Here is a 21,019-nt window from a genome sequence, read left to right as displayed (position 1 = left end):
CAGATGTTTTCCTGGGCTTTTGGGTTTTGCAAATAATTAGGGAAAAATAAATATCTCCCATACACTACAGCAAGAGATTAAGTTTCCCACATGACAATACATCAACACAACAATACAGAACATTGCTGATTATGGCTGAAATACTTCCCACCTCCTGTCTCTGGGCCAGGCTGTTCCTGACCTTTTTGTGGTTCTACAGATGTTGAGAGAAATTATGAAGCACTTCCTCTTTACACCCCTGATGTAGCCCCCAAGAGGACCCAGCACAGCTGAAGTGCCTGGCTGGAATCCTTTCCAATGTTAACAGGAGTTTCTTTGACTTCAAATGAGCTTGTTTTTCATCTCCATGGTTTCTTTTTCTCTTATAATAGTGTCAAAGTACCTTCTTACTCTGTTCTGCCTCTTTCCAAACCAATCTCATATTGGTGTTTCCTGGATGTGCTGTACTTTCCCACCCAGAACTTCCATCAAGAAGGATTTGGATGATTATTTAATACTTATCAGAGATTTCCAAGTGCATGACAACACAGGGGTAGAGCCTGCTGCACAACAGGCTTCATACACATTCTAGGTCTGATGCCTTACAGGCTCACAGAATCATAGAATTTTTAAGGTTGGAAAAGACCTCTAAGATCATTGAGTTCAACCATTAATCCAGCTCTTCCAAGCTCACCATTAAATCATGCCTCTAAGCACCATATCTCCACATTTTTAAACACTTCCAGGGATGGTTATTCCACCATTTCCCTGGGCAGCCTGTTGCAGTGCTTGACCACTATTTCAGCAAATAAATTCTTCCTAATATCCAATCTAAACCTCCCCTGGTGCAATTTTAGGTCATTTCCTCTTGTCCTGTCCCTTGTCACCTGGGAGAGAGACCAACCCCTGCCTCACCAAGCCCTTCTTTCAGGAAGCTGTAGAGAGCAGCAAGGTGCTCCCTGAGCCTCATGTATGCCCCATCAAAATATCCAGTAAGTCCCATATGTTACAAAAGCCTCTCTATGTAAAACAACAGTAGGAATGGTGTTTTCAATCCGTTTGGGACTCTTCAGACTGTACATTGATGGTGATCTCAAAGAAGTAGCATGCTGCTCTGCATCCAGCACAGCAAGGAGCTGTAAAATCACCAAGGCTGGCTATGCCCTAAAGGCACCTTTTCAGAAAGATCATTTAATTCCAGGCAGGTGCTTCAGCTTGTGAAACCCAGCTAGGAGGCAAGGTTTTGCCTTTCCCTGCACTGATTCACGAGCAAGATTTGAGTTCTGTTCAGAGCAGATAGTGCCATCACTGTCGGTAGAATAAACAAACAAACAAATCTGCTGAAGTTCATTTATTGGGCTTCAGAGAATGCCTCTTCGGGTCCTTAAACCCCCTCGTCCCCTCCTCGGCAGCCGCGCCCCGCTCCCGCTGGCGCCCGGGGGAGGCGTGATGGGCACGGGGGCGCAGCCCAGATCCCGGGATGCCAGAAGTAGGTCTCTGCTCCTTCTGCAGCCCGCGCTCTGAGCAGCAACCCGGGCTTTCGAGCAGGGGCTTTTTCTTTGAGACTTGAGTTTCTTCCCCTTATCTTTCTGCTTTCCTTACCCCAGAAGAAAAGGAGAGGGATATCCTCCTCCCTCCGAGCGGGGCTGGCTAATTTTCCTGGAAGACAAACCACTGACCCAGATGCAACGCTGTCAGAGTCGCAAAGGGGATAAAAGAAAAAAAAAACAAACAAAACAAAAAACAACAAACGCCGCACACAACGGCAGCAACGATAGAAGCAGCGCCTCTCTCAGCTATCGCCGCTTTATCACCTGCACATGCTTGGAAGAAGGCTCTTTCCTCCGCTAAGGGAAAAAAAATCAGCTTAGGAAAGCAAAGTTTGAACAGCGAATTCCTGTTATTTCAAAACGCCCCATGTGACAGGATATTTCCTTATCATTTGGAGCCCAGAGTTTTCCCCTGATCCAGCGGCCCTCCACAGGCGCGGCGGAGCTGCCCGCGGGACGCCCTCTGCTCCCAGCCCGGGGCTCGGCCATGGCTCCGTCCCCGCTCCTGCTGCTGCTCCTCGGACTGCTCCCCCGGGCTGCTCCGCTGCTCGGTAAGTGCCCGCAGGGCTGTGCGGGCGAGGCCAGCCCAAAAACCAGGGATCACACAGAGCCGAACCTGCTCTGGGGCTGGCGGGGGGCGTGCGGAGGAGCCGCGGGTGCAGGTGAAGCTCACGACCATTTAAAGCCTCTCTAGGGCTGATGGAGGCGGCCTCCCCTCGGCACCCCTTCCTCGCCCGCACCCAGAGGTGCCCGGCAGGGCGGCCTTTTGGGTGCCAGTGGCGCTGGGGACGCCGAACAGGGCTGTCACCGGCGCTGCCTCAGTTTCCCCCACCGCTCCAATGAGCCCCTGATTGATTTGACAGCATCACCAGCTTTCCCTCACAGACCTGCTCGTGGCAGAGGTTTGCAGAGGTGCCTGGTACTGGCGGCTCTGCCTGTCCTCCAGCCCTCTTGGATGGGCCCTGTTTTTGACAGATGGCTTTCATGGGGGAACGTTAGGATAGCTGAGATGCTAGGATGGATAGAGGTGTGAGAACAGGGGGAAGTTGTGTTGGAAGGTGATACCTGGAGTTTGTACCCACTTACTCTGAGATTTGCCATGATTTCCAGCTCACAGCTACGTTTCAGTGAAAGTTTTGCACTTGCACTTTCTGAAAACCTTTCAGCATCCTTTGCTCTCTGGGTTGAGATCTAGCAATGCAAATCTTTGTAGCACTGCCTTGTAACCTTTCTTTGTGTAACCACCAGCAATCAGTTTTGGCCATCTGGCAGGCAAGAGCCTGTGTAGGGAAGACAGTCACCCTACCTGCATCTGCCTCCTTGCTCTTTCCTCTTTTCTTCTGTCTTTGGGTCTGTTTTTCTGGTGCTCTCCATTAGTGTTTTACACTGGTAGCACTTCACTGGCTGCTCAAATTAATGCCTTATTTACGCTCACATAATCTGTGATGGCTTGGAAATGCTGCAGAGTGTGAAATCAGTTTGGCATTCTGGAAATCTCTACCATGGAAATGATACTGTCAGGTGAGATTCTGCAGTACTTGGCACAATTCTTAACTACAACTTGGGGCCAGAGATAGATAGGCAAATAGTCACAGTGGGGTGAGTAAAGAAAAATTAAAGTCTGTGAGAAAAATTCTTTGGGATCTACTTGGGACATTTGAGGGAAAAGGTGCTAGATCTCCTTGGATGGCTGCTTGTGCACTGGTAGTGGTGAAGTTGTTTCCTAAGCCTGGCAGGTTCTTATGCATTTTAAAGACCTTCCTTCCAGGAGTAAGTTTCAAAATACGACTCACTGTTAGAAATAGGTTTAATTCAAAGTACTAACATTGTGGTACTCATGAGCACACTGTGATGGACCCTAAAGTGTTCCACCCACTGTTCATCTGTGGTGAAGAACGGCACCTGTCACAGAGCTCTATAACAAATGTTGCTGCAGAACAGTAAAACACAGCCAATGGTGCTATGTGTGATTCTGCTCAGCCCATTTCCCAGATACAGCTCATCATGTTGGCAAGAGTTGTGTCAAGTGTTTACAGAGAGGACTTGGCAGGGCAGAAGAAGTGCTGCACAAATACCTGGTTTGTTTCTTCTAGACAATCTAATTATTCACACAGATACTATTATATGGGAATCCCCTTTGGTGAGCAGGATGGCAGAATAAACAGAAATAAAGCTGCAAACTTGAGCAATACAGCACTAAGTTACAAGTCTGCTTGATGGCCATGGATTAGAGAGGAGCAACACTGGGGGAAAGGAAATCCTGCAATTACAGCCTCAGCCACAGTTACTCCAGCAGCCTGCTCCCTCTTGTTCTATTCTCCTGTTTTGGTGTCAGCTTATTTTCGATGCCTCCTTGGCTGAGCTGGCCTTTTAGCTGCTTGCATATGCACTACTGCCTGCATTGGGAATATGCCCTTGTACAAGCAGGTGGTTTGGGTTTACACACTTCTAATCCCTTGTAAAGGCACCGTTGGAATAGTAGAGAGCCTCAGTTTTGTGCCCCTCTCCATCCCCACTGGCCAGACTGCTTTGTTCAGCTTTTTAACTCCATTTTTGAAGCCAAAACTCATGCTTGGATACAGTGATCCAGGCTTTTGACTTAGGGATACTTTTTTCATGTGAAATAGCATCTTCTCTTTAACATCACAAGAACCAGAAAATAAGGACCGTTATTTTAGGCCACAGATACAATTTTAGCAGTTTGAAAAATCAGGTAGCATTATCTACACATGTGAAATTATTTGACATCTCTTTTATCCAGAAACTTTGAACATGATTTCAGGAAAAGGAGAGTTGCAAGCACTGCATATATCAGTTTACAATAACATTGTGCTAAGTGCTAGCAGAAAAGCAGAATAAAAAGAAGTTGTCACCAGGAGTGATAATTACACATTTCCTTGTATTGTCTATGAGTAAAACAGATTGGCAAAAGACAACAATTTCTGCCTCCAGTGCTCATCAGTTTTACATTACTTCCAGTGAGTTGGAAGCCAAAGGACAAGAGAAGGAAGCTGAACTATAGATGAGATACGTTTAGGTCAGCTCTTTCTCTGAGAGAGAGGTTATTTGTTCCCAGATTGTTCTTCTGCAGAATGATCATTTCCACATTAGAGCCTCAGCAGAGAAAGGAAGACTTTTGTGGTTAACCTGTTTTCCCCTTAACTATTTCTCCATTATAGAATTTGATAAGTTTGGTAATCATACACTAAACTAAATAGTGTTTTAATCAGTTTCCATCCCATATAAATTAATATTTCTCCTTCCTATCTCATAGCCAGGTAAAATACAGCTTTAAAATGTTGTACATCCTGTTACCTTCCATGAAAGAGCATGATAAAGTCACTGTGCCAAAAGGTATCTCAGGTGAATCAGAGAGGAGAAATTTTCAGTCTTTCAGCAAGACTGGCTCAGAAATGTTACACTCATAGCACATGCATGTGCAAAAGATGCTAAAACTTTTCAAGTGGCTACAGGTTTGAAACCAACCTTGAATACGTGAAAATGCATGCTGTGAAGCACTGTTTACTGAGAGGGAGAAATAACCTGGGAAGCTATGAAGAGCTTTGTATATTTTCATAAGTCATGAAGAGGCATAACTGGTGATGGCAAATCCCACTGCTGTTGGTATTTCAGTCATAATGGAGAGATGCAAGAAAGAAGTCACTGATGACAGAATTGAAAAATAATTTTGTTCTATAAGAAGCTTGAGTATAAAGCTTAAAAACGTATCCTTCTCCTCAGTTAATAACTTAAAGATTTTAGCAGGGCTTTTGAGACCAGAGCTCTCCACTGTGAGGAAATGGTGCCTGAAGAACTTAGGGACTGTTGTCATCTCCCCACGCCTGGGAGCCAGTGCTGCTGGAGAGTTCAGTGTCAGGATCTGCTCTCTACAGTGTCCATGCTCCCTCATTTCAGTAATTCCCATGGGTGCAGCTTGGATTAACACCATGAGTGTGTTTTCTCTCTTCACTTTAACCCAAGCTTTAAACCTACAGGAGACACTAGGTCTACACCTCTGCTGCCTTGTGCTTTTGTGTGTAGATGCTTTCACTGCCACAAACCAGTTGAAATGTCCTCACATCTGAGCTAGTTGCACCATACAGCCACTTCAACAGGTGAAAGTGTAGTCCACACCTTCTTTTGCTGAACAGATAATGAGATTTGCACATCAAGAGGAGTGTCCAGATTCATATTTCATTTAGATAGCAGGTAAGATTATTTCAAACCAAATCATTCCAGTGTTTGTTTTTTTTACAGATACTAACATCTTCTTAATATATAATGAAGATCACAAGCGCTGTGTACTGGCTCAAAGTTCTAATTCAGTGACTACTGCCCCTTGTGTTCAAGAAAATGAGGCACAAAAATTCAGGTGGGTCTCAGATCACCAGCTTATGAGCATAGCATTCAAATTGTGCTTGGGAGTGCCTTCGAAGAAAGACTGGGTTCCCATCACTCTGTACCCTTGTGACAAGGCTAGTGAACTTCAGCGATGGGAATGCAGAAACGAGACTCTCTTTGCAATCCAAGGGGAAGATTTGTTTTTCAACTATGGAAACAAGAAGGAAAGGAATATTATGCTGTACAAGGGATCTGGTTTATGGAGTAGGTGGAAAGTCTACGGAACCACAGACGATCTGTGTTCTCGAGGCTATGAAGGTAAAGTTCTGTAAATTAATTTCTGTATTTCAAAACTCGTTTTTATGTGCAGATAATTAAAACATTTTATATGTGTAGAAGAATTTTCTTAATCTTATTAATGATCAGTGAGTGTGAATTCAGATGAAATAACCAATACTTGAGTGGGTGTGCCTTTCGTTTTTTGAGTACTTCAGTTTGGTTTTTTATAAATTAGTCAAAGTGCTGATAGATGATTAACCATGCATGGTAGTGATTCCTTTGGAGAGAACAAAAAATTCTATGGTTATTCAAAACATGTGTATAACTATTACACAGGAGTTGATGATAACTTTTACTATTTATTACATGTGTACAGAAAGACATAGTGTAAGTGTTTAGTCTGTTGATATATTTTTTTTCCTTAGGATGTAAATATTAACTGGCAGTAAGATATTATTTCACTCTTGATATGTTAATTTCCAGTGTATTGCAGATGTCTTCCTAGGTGTTTGAAGGGAGTCTCAGAGTTGGTGCTAAAATGTTAGACAAAGAAATGAGATATTAATTGTTAAATTGAATAAGATTTAAATAGTTAAATTGAAAAAGTTATGTATAATGCATCTCTATATATATATATATTCATCTCCATATATATATTCATGATAAGTATCTGGAAATATATTTGACTTCCTATTTAGTATTTTTTGATAAACAGAAATGGTCACAGAGGGAGGTATGGATGCAGTTTCTGTGGTTTACACTATGACTGATTACAGTACTAGTCCTTGGCCAGAAGCCAGAATAGAAGAACCCTAGCAAAGCAAATTATGTGAAAGAAGGCAGGGGGGAGATGTAATAATGTCCTGCTTTTCCTTCCTCCTCTGTTTTCTAGCAGCTCTGTGAGACAGTGACCCTGATATATCACCTCTCCAAAAATCCTTGTCAGGTCCAGTTCCCCTGTATGTCCTTCCATCAATGAATGTACATTATGTGCACACAGAGAAAGCTGCTTTAGTTACTCTCATAAGTTCCATTGAGTCAGGTTTCTGATAAAACAAAAAGTATTTTTACATGCAAATATAAAATTTATTTGGGCATAATATATTGGAGTCACTCTATGGCATATATCTTTCAAGTTTACATGGACATGCTCTTCCATGTCCAAAATGATCAGCAGTTGGCTGGGTTACTGACAGAACATTCAACAGTCTTTTGCACTTTAAAAAATGGCATGAGTGTGTGTGTTTTGTACTTTTGATTGTTATGCATGGGAAATTTAGCATGGGACTGTACTTGTCTTAGCTCAGTTGTGGTCTGTTGTCTCCCTTAGCAATAAAAATTTGTCTCACTATGAACATGGGTATCAGCTTTGCCCTGAGTAAAATGAGCAATGTTCCAGTTCTAGTACAGCTGTATACTAAGCTAGCAAGCTCTCCTTGCTATAATATTTTTAATAGGATCATAAAGACAAACTCCTATGTATCTCATGCTTATTAATTTTTATGCATTTTTGAATTGTTGTGTCTCCTTAGATACCTACACAGTGAAAGGAAATGACAATGGAGCCCCTTGCGTGTTTCCTTTTAAGTTTGGTGGTAAATGGTATGCTGACTGCACAGATGCTGGCAGATCAGATGGCTGGTTTTGGTGTGGAACCACCTCAGACTATGATGTTGACAGGAAGTATGGATTTTGCCCAATGAAATGTAAGATTTTTACATTCACAGTTCTGCTGTGCTCTTACTCAGCTGTCTGGAAATATGTCCATAACGTGTGCTTTATAGTTTGAAATGTCTCTGTTTTGCCTGCTTTCCTTTTAAAAGCAACATAAATATCCAAACATAGGACCCAGCATAAAAAACATTGCCCAATTATTTTTGGGTGAGAGTATTTTAATCGTATTCTGGAATCTCTATGTACACCATTTACTTAAATAGAAAGTAAATTAGATGCTTACATTAGAATAAGTAGTATATATAAAAGGTCAAAAAGTAGAAATCTATGAAGTGGAACTGAAAGCTGGAATACAGTTTAATTGAAAATTAAAATTACTTTGCAGAACGAGTTGCCTTTTAGACATGAAGGAACTTTCCTGAACTCTTTAGTACATCCCAGTGTTTCCCAAATCTGTGTACTGTATTTTAGTTCTGTCTTTTAACTCAATTTGAAGTATTTTTATTCTAAATTCCTTGGTTTGCATATACTTGGTGTTTAAATTGCAGTATTATCAAAATGCAGAACTTTATTTAGAAATGTTGATCTTACTTTAAGTAAATGGGAGTAATTTATGCCTGCATGTATTTGAATTCTTTTAAATTTTAATGAATTTTCTCTGGACCTCTGTAAAATATGTAGTAAACATTTTGTCTGCAAGCTGCTTCTTCTGTCATGCTGAGAAGGGTAGCACTTTCCCCTCCTTTCTTCTTTATTATTGTGTTTTGCTGTAAAGCTCCAGCTGACTGCAAGCAGAGATAAGGAGAAAAATATGCCTTTCCTTTGATGTGAAGAAAACTGTTTGGGTTGATCTTAACTGGTTTGATGACAAAATACTGGTGTCCTTTCCTGATTTCCATGAATGTTGCATTCAGTATTTCAGAAAATAAAAACTGCACTTTTTTTTTTTTTTCTTCTATGCCAGTATCATTTTCAGGACAATAAAAACATGCTGGGAATAGCAATCCCATTAATAAAGCACATGCAAAGCTGACTTAAGAATACTCCCTGCTTAATATTATTTGAGTCCAACAAATAGGAGGCATCATTAAAATTTTGTTTAATTCTTTGGCATAATTCAAGGAAATCCATTCAGATGGCAGTGATTGTTTTTGGAAAAAGCTGTTTTATGCTGACTGCCTGCATGTTTCCTTCCTGATTCTTCAGTACTAGCTATAAAATATTCAGGTTTGGGTCATATATTTTAGTGAGAGACAGCCCATAGCAGTAGAAGTTTTAGTCATCCCTATGAAAGAGAAATGAGTGAGACGTGAGAGTGTGATAAGTTAATAAACTTCAGCAACACCTTTGAAAATAGGATGTTTAAGTTTGTGTGTGTGTTAAAGTTTATTTACTAAGAATAAAGTGCTGTTTCCTAAACTGTCTTCTTAAACAGACCAAGGGTGCAAACATGAAAATATGTGATGCAAACTCTTGCAGCTGCTCATACTGGGGCCAGGGCCTTCAGTGAAATGTCTGTGGCTGACCCAGTCACTTCTCATTGTGACCAAAACCACCTTAGATGTTCTCCAAAATGAAGAGGGCATGAGGCTGCACCTGCGAGAGTTACTAAAATCAATAGAGGTGGAGAAATTTTATCAGTGGAGGTGACATAATTGTGATTATGACCCTTTATTTGGTGATTTAGAAAGAGATGCTGAGACAGTAACAGCAGAAGTTTAACCCCAAGTAAAAGAACTGAGCAGGAACAGAGCAAACAATTTTTAGTAGCCTAGGAAATGCTGCTTCTTTATAGGTTACACCATGTAATTTTGAACTGTATGCTGCTCTTGAAAGAAGGTCTTGGAAGAAAACAAGTTGCACAGTGTAAGACCATCAGGAGAGTGACTCAACATGTACCTATAGATCCATTCCAGTGGGAAAAAGTCCATTGAGGCCTCTCTTGACAGATGAAGGAAAAAACCCTTCTGAAGGGGTTTTTATGCATTAAGCAATGCATAAAAATGCAGGTGACTAGGACAGAAACAAAACCTGCAGAAAATAAATGCATGCTGAATTAATCTGTGTAGGGATAGTGTTCAGATTCTTATTAATTTTCTACTTATGTCCTGAGGACAGGTGTGATTTAACATTAATTTAGCTTAGGTGCTAAAATATATTATTCCAGGAAAGCATTTCATCTTTTTGTTTCTCTGGGGAACTAAGCTTTAAACAATAGCATATAGGCTTTAAACAATAGCAGATTTTCCAAAATCCTGCTCTGCAATCCTGAATTTGAACTCTTAAAACTCAGGCATCTTAAAAGCAAATTTTCCAAGACTTAGAAATGAGTTTGATTTTTATGAAAGGCCAAAATTCGACAAGAGAGCACCATATGGAAGTCAGCTATAAATTATGAGACAGGGGAACTGAGATGGAAGGTTGGATGAATGCCCAAGACTTGTTTACCACTTCTCTGTAATAATAACACAAGATTTATAAACCCCTTACTATCAAATCAGAGCCAGTTTTCTTTACTGAATTATAGATTTTACTATTTTTGCAATATTAATCTTATCCCAGGCTTGTGCACAGGGATTTATGGTCTTTTTAGAACATAGTGTAGCCAAAAAGTTTTGATTCTGATAGTTATAAAATATTTTGGACAGAAGTTGATTTGCTGATAATGATAATCACATGAAAGTTACCATTTTTACTGAAATATCATTATTACAGTAGGTTATATTTTATTTATTTTAAAAATAATGTGAAAAGAAGCACTTTATATTACCTATAGGCAATCAGATTTAATACAGGAAAAAGTGGAACTGGTTAAGTAACCTCCTGGTATTTAACATGTATCATGCTTTGTTTTGAGTTTTGTTTATTGTCCCGTTTCCCTCTATTTGCAGACTGAAGTATTCTGAGCATTATGAATTTAGATAAGACCTCTTTCTCTCAGTTTTTCAGATTGCAGCTCGAGAAGCTGATAAAGTCTTCAGGAATTCAGGTTTTTTTTCTTGTTGGCAGACATGCACTGATCTCTGCTGTGTTCTGCTTTAGTCGTGCAACTTTATTCCCTTTATGTGATATTTAGCTCAGTGCTGGGACCTCACGTAGGTTCCATTTTTGGCAGATCAAGATCACACTGTTTTCTGTTGCTTGTTTATGGAGAAACAATTGAGATGAGGCAGGAGAGACTGCAGCAGTGTAAAGAGTGTGGTACCTTCTGGGGCAGCTTCTACTATTGGGTCCTTTTGGGTGATGCTTTCACTGGCATTGCCTGAAAGTGCCAATTCAGGTATTCAAGGAGTTCAGTCAGGCTATGAGGCAGAGGAGAAATTCATGCCATGTCAGACACATGCTTAAGGAATGAGGAATTGCAGGGGAATGTGAGATGGATACTGATGATGTCAGCTTTGCATTCAGCACTTGGGTCTGATTACCACAATCACAGTAAGAAAATCCATAGCCACTTTACATAGTGACCCAAACTAGTAAAAAATTTAGTGTTTATATCAGAAAATAAGGTCAGATTTATATGCACCTTAGCTAGCACCAGCCTGAAAGTTTTTAGTCTTTTTCTCCACATTCACAAATCAACTCTTTTAGCATGTTTTTATCCACTTAAACAGCAGATTCTTTTGTACCAGAGAAAACAGTGACCTTGTTTCATACCCTGATCTACTATTACATTAGAGAACCTCAGGATTCCTTTCAAACCATTTGTCTATAGCAGTGTTCGGGCATTTTCTGTCTTTTGCTATGCAATTTTTTTGATATGTTTTATCTGGTTCTGTCTTTATGATGAGTTACAGCATTTTTGTTTCTCCCTGTAGTTACTAGTAATGATTTGTGGAACACAGACCCTTTAACAAATGTCCAGTACCAGATAAACTCTGAGACAGCTCTGAAGTGGCATCAGGCAAGAAAAAGCTGTCAGCAGCAGAAGGCAGAGCTATTAAGCATCACAGAGTTACATGAACAAACATACCTTACAGGTAGGTTAATATTATCCATAATTTCCTTAAAAAAGTGTATTATTGCAACAGTGACACTAATATGGCATGTTCCATCTTGAAGATTATATTTTTTCAATTCTGGTAATTAGTAAATTGAAATCGTTATATTGAATGATTCACCTGGAAATACAGGACAGATAATATTTATTTTATCATGATTAAATATTGCCATAAACTAATAGTGACATAAAAAATACTTCAATTAAGTAACGTAGGCAATAAAGAATGAATGTTGGAAAGCAGAAAAATGCAAAGCAGTTTGTAAACTGAATATATAGATATCAAGATTACATCCTTTTTGCATTCTTCTTGTAGTGTGTATTAGTCAGCAGCTTTGCCTATTTCAGTAAAGCTATTACATCTTCAGTATATCCTAAAATATGAAAAGAGAAACAACTAATAAACAAAAGGACTTATTCTTTTTTTGTTTCAATCTCTTTCAATGGTTTTTGGAAGGAGTTTCCACACTTCTCCTATGAGAAAATTCTTAAATTTTTTGAATATATTTGCATTCTACATTGAGAAAGTCCTCTTTATTACCTTCTCAGCCTGTGTACAAACATGAAATAGTTCACTGATTCATTTATTAAATAGATTAGAAAATATTTTGAATATGGTACATCAGTTGAAAGATAAAATATTCTATACCATAACCTATATGTTGCACTCTCTAAATTGGTAGAATAAGAGGATTAGAGAATGGTTTGGGTAGAAAGGTGAACATTTAAAGATCATCTAGTCCAACCTCTCTGCCATGGTATGGGATATCATGGTTTTGACTGCGTTGCTCAAAGTCCCATCTAACCTTACCTTGAACATTTTCAATGATGAGGATCAACAATTTCTCAGGACAACCTGTTCCATCAACATTGTAAAAAATGCCTTCATTATATCCAATCTAAATCTGCCCTCTTTCATTTTTAAACTATTAACCCTTCACCTGTCACTACAAGCCCTAGTAAAAAGTCTTCCTCCAAATTTACTAAAAGTCCTTTGAATTTATTGAAAAGCCGTGACAAGGTCTCCCCAGAGCCTTCTCCTCTGCAGGCTAATCAACTCCAGCTCTCTCAGCCATTCTTCACAGGAGGGATGTTTCAGCCCTCTGATGAATCTTCCTGCCTCCTCTGGACTTGCTCCATGCCTTTCTTGTACTGGGGACCCCACAGCTGAACACAGCACTCCGAGTGGATCCCCCAGAGAAGGGTGAGGGTCAGAATCCTTTCCCTTGCCCTGCTGCCCATGCTGCTTTGGAGGCAGCCCAGGACAAGTTTGGCTTTCTGGGCTGTGAGTGCACATGGCCAGGTCATGTCCAGCTCTTCATCCATGAAGTCCTTCTCTGCTCACAATCCATTCATCCCCTAGTCCATGTTGATATTGTGAATTTCCATGACCCAGGGACAGGACCTGGTGCTTGGCCTTGTTGAATTTCATGTGGCTGCCACAGGCCCACTCCTCCAGCCTGTCAGAGGCCTCTGGTTGCCATTGCTTCCCTCCATGAGCCAAACACACCTCTCAGCTGGGTGTCATCTGCAAACTTGCTGAGGGGGCACCCAGTCCCACTCCTATGTGAGTGACGTAGATATTGATAATATTGGTCCCAATCCAGACCCTAGAGGGACTCCACTTGTCACTGGTTTCCATTTGGATTCTAAGCCATTGACTGTAGCTCTTTAGAGGAGCCATCCAGCCAATTCCTTATCCATCTAGAAGTCCTTCAATCAAATTCATATTTCTCCACTTTAGAGGAATGAGAAATGTATTTTTTAAGCTATGAACAATTTGTTCTGTCTAAACTTCCATTTTCAATTTAAAAATTTGGTCAAAACATGGGTTGTTTTTTAAATGACTGTGAGAAAATTGCTCTTGAAATTAGTGCTCAAGGGAGCAAACTGGTGCTGGCACAGAAGGTAGTTATTAGTTGATATGTTTTAATAGCAAACTGATAGATATGGCTGCTAAATGTATGTGAAGATCAGTTTTTCATTATATAACTGTCCTGGCAGTACTAGGATTTCCTGTCATGCTCAGTTCTCAGTTTCTCCTAACTACAAACTGTTTTTCCATAAGAAATAATAGAGCATGTTAATGTGTTGATGCAAAACCAGGTCTGAAATTCCAATTCTTTCCAGTCAACTACCTCTCCTTTTAAGTTTGCCATGCTTCAAGTGCTGCCCATCATTGTGGTGTCAAAGGCAGCTACAAACTGCAACATCTTGGAAGGATGCCATCAGTAGAAGCAGAAACAAATGATACATATTGCACAATGATTTTCTGTGAAATATGCAGAAACACACTTAAATTTAAAAAATCAGCATGCATCCAGCTGCTCTTCCAAGCCTTATACTGAGGACAGAGATAGACAATTGATTATAGCAGACTATGTATAATGCTCAGCAGGGCCATACATAAGCATGATATTTCTAAGTGCTTTTCAGAGCTAGAGGAATAAATTTGAGCTGGTTTTTTTTTTTTGAAAGCTTAACATTGGCTAACTGACTTAACATTGGCTAAAGAACTGAAACCAGATTAGTCTGAAAAAGTGCTGTTGAAAAGGTGGTGTTTGCAATGATTGCATCTTAATGTATTTTGATAAATAAGAATAGGTTTTTACACTGTGAAACTCATACTTGTTAATTTTATGGAAGAGAAAATACACACTGGGAAACTATGTCTTTCATTTTAGAAAACTGATTTTTGGTTTTGTGATCTTTTCTGCAACTTTATCCATTTAATATTTTATAGTTCCAAAAAAAACCAAGTTTCATGTTTTTTATCAATGGTAGTAGAGTCATTTTGTTTTCTGTTGTAATAAAATTCTCCAAACCTAAATATGTCAAAACTCTAAAACTAAACTGACCAGTGTAGGATGACTTTTTTGTCAGGTTTAGCATAACCACCTTAACTAGAATGTTAAAAATTGTTAAAACTTGTACTTGGAAAAAGAGAAGGCTTAACAAGAATTCAGCTCTCAAGTTTTGAGGAGTGTTTTCTCTTGCTGTGGACTTGCAATGTCTCTCTCTGTCTCTGTTGCCCAGGTCTGACTCGCACACTGAGTTCAGCTCTCTGGTTTGGCCTCAACAGTTTGAATTTCAACAGTGGATGGCAATGGGTTGGTGGGGCTCCTTTTCGGTACTTAAACTGGGTTCCAGGTAAGGTTGTATGCTTTGCTACTCAGTTCAAAAGGCAAAAATTTGGTCATTGTGTAACAAGTATGCTTTCTAGCATTCTATTCTCCTGCAATTATTGAACTTGTTTTGATGCTGAAAGATTGTGATTGTGATTTGAACACTGTGAGTAATGGTCCTTATGCTAGGGATATGGCCCAGGCTTAATCTATTGTTCATAATGGAAATGGTAGGCTCAAAATCCATAGGAAAGTTTTAGGTAATTTGTTGACACTTCATTTGCTTATCTTCCTAATTTATTTTATTTTTGAATGTGGAAGAAATCAAGTGCTGTAGAAGTCTTCATTTGTGAGATTAGAGGGATCAGTGGTGGGGTTTTCTGTTTGTTTGTTTGTTTGTTTTCCCCTTTTCTTCAAATTCCATCCAATTTGTTTTTGTTCAATTTTTTTTTTTATTTGCTTCAAGAACAGCTTTTTGTTTTCATTTGGGATTAACCTATCCTCAAAAGTAACTCATATCATGCTGAACATTTGAGGCTAGACTACTTTGACAGAAGCCCAGCTACTCCACAGCTGTGGCTGCAGTGTTGAACTCTGGTGCCATCATTAGGAAGTTTCTGTGCCATCTGTGCACATGGTGAAGGGCTGCATCTCTGGTTGACTATTCAGAGTGCCACTATGAATAGTACCACTATGTAATAGTGGTTTTTTGCAGGACCCTTGCCTTGTTCCTTTGCACTGGCTGTTCAGGGAGCTTTTGGAGACTAATTTAAAGTAGGTGTCTGAAGTTCTGCAGTGTAAATGCTCTTTATCTTCACTGAGCATTCAATCATTAGTAACTAAAAGTGCATGCTCCAGTGTATCACCCAGGGCTTTCCTTGGGTAGGTAAGGCCAAAAGCACGTTTTAGGTGGACAAACTTTGTGAGTAGGCAAGCTCTGAAGAGAGAATTGAACTACTTTATAAATAGCTCTCCAGTGGGGTGAGCACACAGGCAAACAGATGAACTGCAAGTTGCTGTGGAGGTATTTACAGGTCTGTAGTCTGAGTGCACCGATGAGAATCTGCATGTAAGGAGGACTGGGGGAAACAGTTGTGAGGTGGAGCCAATGCAGCAAGAGTAGCTGTTCATGGTTGTTAAAGCTGCAAAAAACTCTCAGCTGCACTGTAAAGAATTAAATAGTTGAGATGGGGTTTTATGTAACAGAAATGGACTCCATTTATCCTTAAATCCTTACAGTCCTTAATTTCATTCAAAGGTAATACTCTACTCTTATGTCCATATAACATATCTTATATTTGTGCTACCTCCTTCATGACCTTATGTTGGCTCTGCCTCTCTGTCTCATCCCCATTACACTGAATGCTGAAGAACTAGCTGCTTTTTTACTAACACATTTTAAAGAATTTGTGGAAACTTCCTATTTTTCCATCACACTAGCCCTAAAGTAATAGAAAAAAAATCGAACTGTTATCAGTGTTTAAACAAAGCTAATTTTGCTTAGAGATTTTGTGGAACTAGCTGCCAATAGCTGTACTTGTTTGTGCAATAAAACAATTAAAATTGTATTTTTGAAGTAAGCGTATTTATTTCTCCTATGGGAAGAAGATAGAGCATGACTGCAAATATAAGACTGTATTTAATCTAAAGTAATGAAATCATAATGATATAAGAAAATTTCAGTGAACAATCTTGAACTCTAAAAATATTGTTCTGTTGTGTTTATTCTGTGTAGCACCAATTCTTGTTATGCAGCAGAGTGGTGTATGGTCAGAAATTAAAGAAAAAACATGCTAAGTTTAATAACAGTATGTCAGATCTTGAAAAGTTCACCTGGTTTATTGCTGAAATTTATTCTGTTCTACAGCTTCTACTTTTCTTCTAGGTATTTTTGTTAGTATTAATGCTAACCAACTATAACAAAAATATATCAATATCCTGATATTGTCATGTTGTTTAGACAAATGAAGTTCACATCTGCAAAATTATTACTTATTATTTTTCTTTTACTGAGTACAGAATTTGACTAGCTTATGGAACAGGGTTTTTTTTTTACCTGAAGACTGTCCTCTGGAACTTAGACGTTCTCTATTTAGAAAAGGAAAAATCCCAAAGAAAATAAACACATACACTGTAACACCTTCTACCAGGACTTTGAACATCTAAGGGGCTGCTAAATTATGAATTTGCAACTTATGACTGCTGTGGAAAAATTTTCTCTTAAGGGAATGAACTTCCCCCTTCAGGTTAAAGGACTGTCATGTACCACAGTTGTCTATGTGTTAATGCAATTTATGGTTGAATTATGGACCAGAAGGGAATGTGAGAGTTGGGAGGATAACCATGTTGTGCTTATACTCTGTTGTTGATGAGAATTGTGTGGTATTTTTTTGTTTTGTTTGTTTTTTTTCTTTTTTTAAGGCCATCCTTCTCCAGAACCTGGAAAAATCTGTGGTGCATTGAATCCTGGCAAAGGTGCTAAGTGGGAGAACTGGGAATGTGATAAGAAACTTGGCTATATTTGTAAACGAGGAAATGCTACTTTAGAATCTTTCATTATTCCTAGAGGTAGGTTTGGTAATAACCCTCAACAAATTCTTTGTGACCAATGTTTTCTATCTGTAACTGGAATAGATGTTATTGCATGTGGTAAAACCAAGCAAAGGACTCTGTAGACTGTGGTTTGACCAAAATTCCCTCTAAAAGTAAACAGTGTGTACTTCCTTTTTGCTCTGGTCTCCCTATTTCCTGTGTAATAATCTTCAGTCATCTTGAGAACTCCACAATTTTTCAATTTAGAACTCTTTTCCAAAACCAAGCAGAACTGTCTGATTCTGACTATAAAATAATAAAAAATGAATTTAATGTTTTTAAAATGATGCATTTGTCTCAAAACCCATGTACACAATGAAACTAATCCACTTCCTGTAATTTTTACTACTTATGAGTTGGTGCAAGTCAGTAGTGGAATAGAACAATGTTTTTAAATTCTTTTGAATTAGATATTTTTAATGTACCTACATGTCTTATAGAGATCTTTATATAGAAATATAAAAATATTCATTTGTATACAAATAAAAGCATATACAATCCTTTAAGAAATTATTTAAAATATATATTTATATACACTTTTTCAGAAGAAATGTAACTCTGAAACTTGCCTCACGTACTTAAGAAAGACAGAAGAGTGATAGGATTTATTTTTACCTCTTTCCTTGATATCTCTCAGTGTACTAGAAACACCTTGTAACTTACTCCTTTGTTTCATCACTCCTTCTTTCTGTTCTTTCCAAGTTCCTTTCTTTTTCAGGTCATACCTGTATGTCTTAAATCCACTGATATTATTTTGTATAGGCTTTGGAAGCAGAAGGTTAAACTGGAATTAGATTTCCAGTTAATTGATTAATATGCATCACTACTTGCAAAGCAGATGGTTTGGAAAATCAGTGTTTGATGTTTGGCTTAAAGAACAGTTAATGTTTTTTAATATTTTTTTTGCTTTTGCCAATATAGAATCAGTCCCGTTAAAAACACTTAGGACAGAGAATTCTGCCTCATTTTTTTTTGCTTTGTTGCAGAGCGAAAAAAACACAAGAATTAGCTGGTATCTTGCTAATTAGATATTGAAATACATAATAATTAATTAATTAATTAATCGATGATTTGGTATTGAAATCAAGTACATTCATTGCTTTAGCTGAGAAAGACTTCAATGCATGTTAAAATTGTTTCCTAATTTAAGATGTAAAGTTTCATTAGTATTTGTATACAGGTGATACCCAAATAGTTTCATTTATAGAAGTTATTTTAGGTTGTTTGGCTGGCTACTGCTCAGCTTTTCAGGTTTCATACATCAGTTCTGAAAAACTGATGCCTATAAATATAATGTCACTTTAAGACTGGCTGTTATATTATTTCTATTTAAATTCAGGGTTTTTTTTTTGGAGAAAGATGTGTGTCTAATGGTCATTACTCTCTTTTGCATTCCGCTTTCGTTCCTAACCCCCACCTCCACCCTCCAATTTACCAGGAATTTGAAGGAAGAGAAAAAAGTTTTCAATTAAACAGAAATTGCTGAGTAAACACTGTGACAGATAAGCCAGAGATTGGCAGTAGTTCAATTAATAAAATATTTTCCAAAATGTCCCATGGGGGGAAGTAATAAAAGGAGTAAGTATGGAATCATGCAAGGTGTTAGATGCCCTCATCTTCTAAAGGTGTAAAGGAAAACTCATGGCAGATTATGTTTTCCTGAGTTAAGCAATAAATTAATTGCAAATTCATACATGCACTTAGTTGTTCACCTGACATTAAACACAAAGAAAAGCCTTTGAAATTTTAACCCTGGAAGTTATAATTATGTCTAACAGCGCAGCATGTGAGACAGAGGAACGTTTTACAGCAGAATGAAATCACGCTTGTGTTCAAAACAAAGTCGGGAAAAATCTTTACAGAATATTTATTTTCATTACAGGTGGATTTTCATAAAACAAACACCTGCAGGATTGTTTTGTTTTTGTTTTTTGCTTCTCGTAACAAAATATTTTTTCCAGCAGGGGGCCACATCATGTTGTACATCAAAGTATCTTTGGGCTGGAGAGCGTTTGTTCTGTAACCCAGCAAAGTATATTAATAGAAATGTATTAATTTCAAATTCAAAATGCTGAAAGGAAAGGCTGTCTATTTATCAATCACTCCACAAAGTGACTGCCAACGTAGATTTCATCCCAAACCAACAAAGTGTGGTGATCCTAAAGCACTGTTTACAACTGTTTCTTTAAATATTTGGTTAGAAGAACTAAATGCTCTTACTGTTATTGCTGAGATGCTGTGCATCTCTGTCTTATCAGACCACATAGGATGGGTTTAAGAGAGAAATTTGAATTTCAGAATCATAAGACTGACTTCAGCTAGTGCTTTCACCTTTTTAGCCACACAAGTGAAACACTGTGAGAGTTCTCAGACTTCAGAAACTCAAGCTTACAAGAAAGTCAGCTTCACAACTGTACCTGCTCTATATTTGAGGAATAACTATCCTACAGCTGCAGGCCAATACATTTATCAGCTTGACATTTAGAATAATATTGTTTGAATGTTAATGTAATATTATCTTTTACCTTTTATTCATGATAATTTATATTGCTTCTTTTGTTTAAGTGAAATGATGTCCAGGGAGTAGTACTTGTTTCCATTAGGATGGAAAAGTGAACTGGATGGCTTTGAGTTGTCTAGTAGTCTCTTTAAAAGTAGAATGGGGAAGTACAGAGTTAATTTTTGCTGAGTAGCTGAAATGAAGAACTGAAGTTTCTTGTACTAAGAAATCCCCAGCAGTGTAATTCAATAAGACTTACAACAAAGAAGCTAGACCATCAACATTTTTTTTTCTTTTTTGTTGCCTGCAGCAAGTTCTGTCTTGTTACTGGGTGTACAAGCAAAAGTTTTGCTGTCCTGCCATAGCTGCTTTAGTGTTAAGTGGGTAATATTGTCACAGTCTGCATCCAATTGAAAAAGAGATGCCCATGGACTCATTGAGACATAAATACCTTTGTGACTCTCTCTGTGGCTATGTCTGAACTGCTGATTTCTGTTCTATGCAGTGTTTGTAGTTTGCAGAAGGGTATGTTGAGTGTTCTCTGATTTATGGCAAAGCACTGCACAATGCACATGCTCAGAGCTGAGAGCAGGTATAAGATGGATTAGGCAGCTCTCTGAAGCATCAGACTAATTCCTACAACAGCATTTCTCACCTCCGTGTCGCTCGTTTCTCCCAGCTTCCCCATGTACATTCAGTTTGTTTTCCTGGGGTTCCCCCACCCTCTATTTCACCTTTTCCTCTCCTTTAGCAGACTTGAGAAGTCTCTGACCAAGCATTTCCCCTTGTCCTGGGGAAAAAAGTAGTTTTACTCGAACTTTGTGAGAACATGCTGGCACTTTTTAGTTGCAGGTCTGAAAGAGCAGGTACTGTTTATATTAGAAACATGAGTTTGTGTGTTATGACACTAAGTATCTACTAATAATCAGTATCATCCAATCGAAACAGGATATGTGCCTGCAACAAGGGCTTGATTGGT

At 38.7% G+C, this 21,019-nt stretch overlaps 1 protein-coding gene across 1 annotated transcript in view; it reads left to right on the top strand.

Moving 5' to 3' along the window:
- The first annotated feature begins 1,942 nt into the window (after positions 1 to 1,942).
- LOC118694971 (macrophage mannose receptor 1-like) overlaps positions 1,943 to 21,019 on the top strand; it is a 53,109-nt gene continuing 34,032 nt past the window's right edge. Inside the window, exons 1-6 of the mRNA XM_054515046.1 lie at positions 1,943 to 2,080; positions 5,787 to 6,188; positions 7,682 to 7,855; positions 11,642 to 11,803; positions 14,860 to 14,973; positions 17,370 to 17,516. Coding sequence (XP_054371021.1) covers positions 2,017 to 2,080; positions 5,787 to 6,188; positions 7,682 to 7,855; positions 11,642 to 11,803; positions 14,860 to 14,973; positions 17,370 to 17,516 — 1,063 coding nt within the window. The 5' untranslated portion in view covers positions 1,943 to 2,016. The remainder of the gene's footprint in view (positions 2,081 to 5,786; positions 6,189 to 7,681; positions 7,856 to 11,641; positions 11,804 to 14,859; positions 14,974 to 17,369; positions 17,517 to 21,019) is intronic.

Source organism: Molothrus ater, chromosome 1, assembly GCF_012460135.2.
Source record: "Molothrus ater isolate BHLD 08-10-18 breed brown headed cowbird chromosome 1, BPBGC_Mater_1.1, whole genome shotgun sequence".
Classification (NCBI taxonomy): domain Eukaryota; kingdom Metazoa; phylum Chordata; class Aves; order Passeriformes; family Icteridae; genus Molothrus; species Molothrus ater.
The sequence above is the reverse complement of the archived record's forward strand: the minus strand, read 5'-3'. Positions and strand labels throughout refer to the sequence as shown.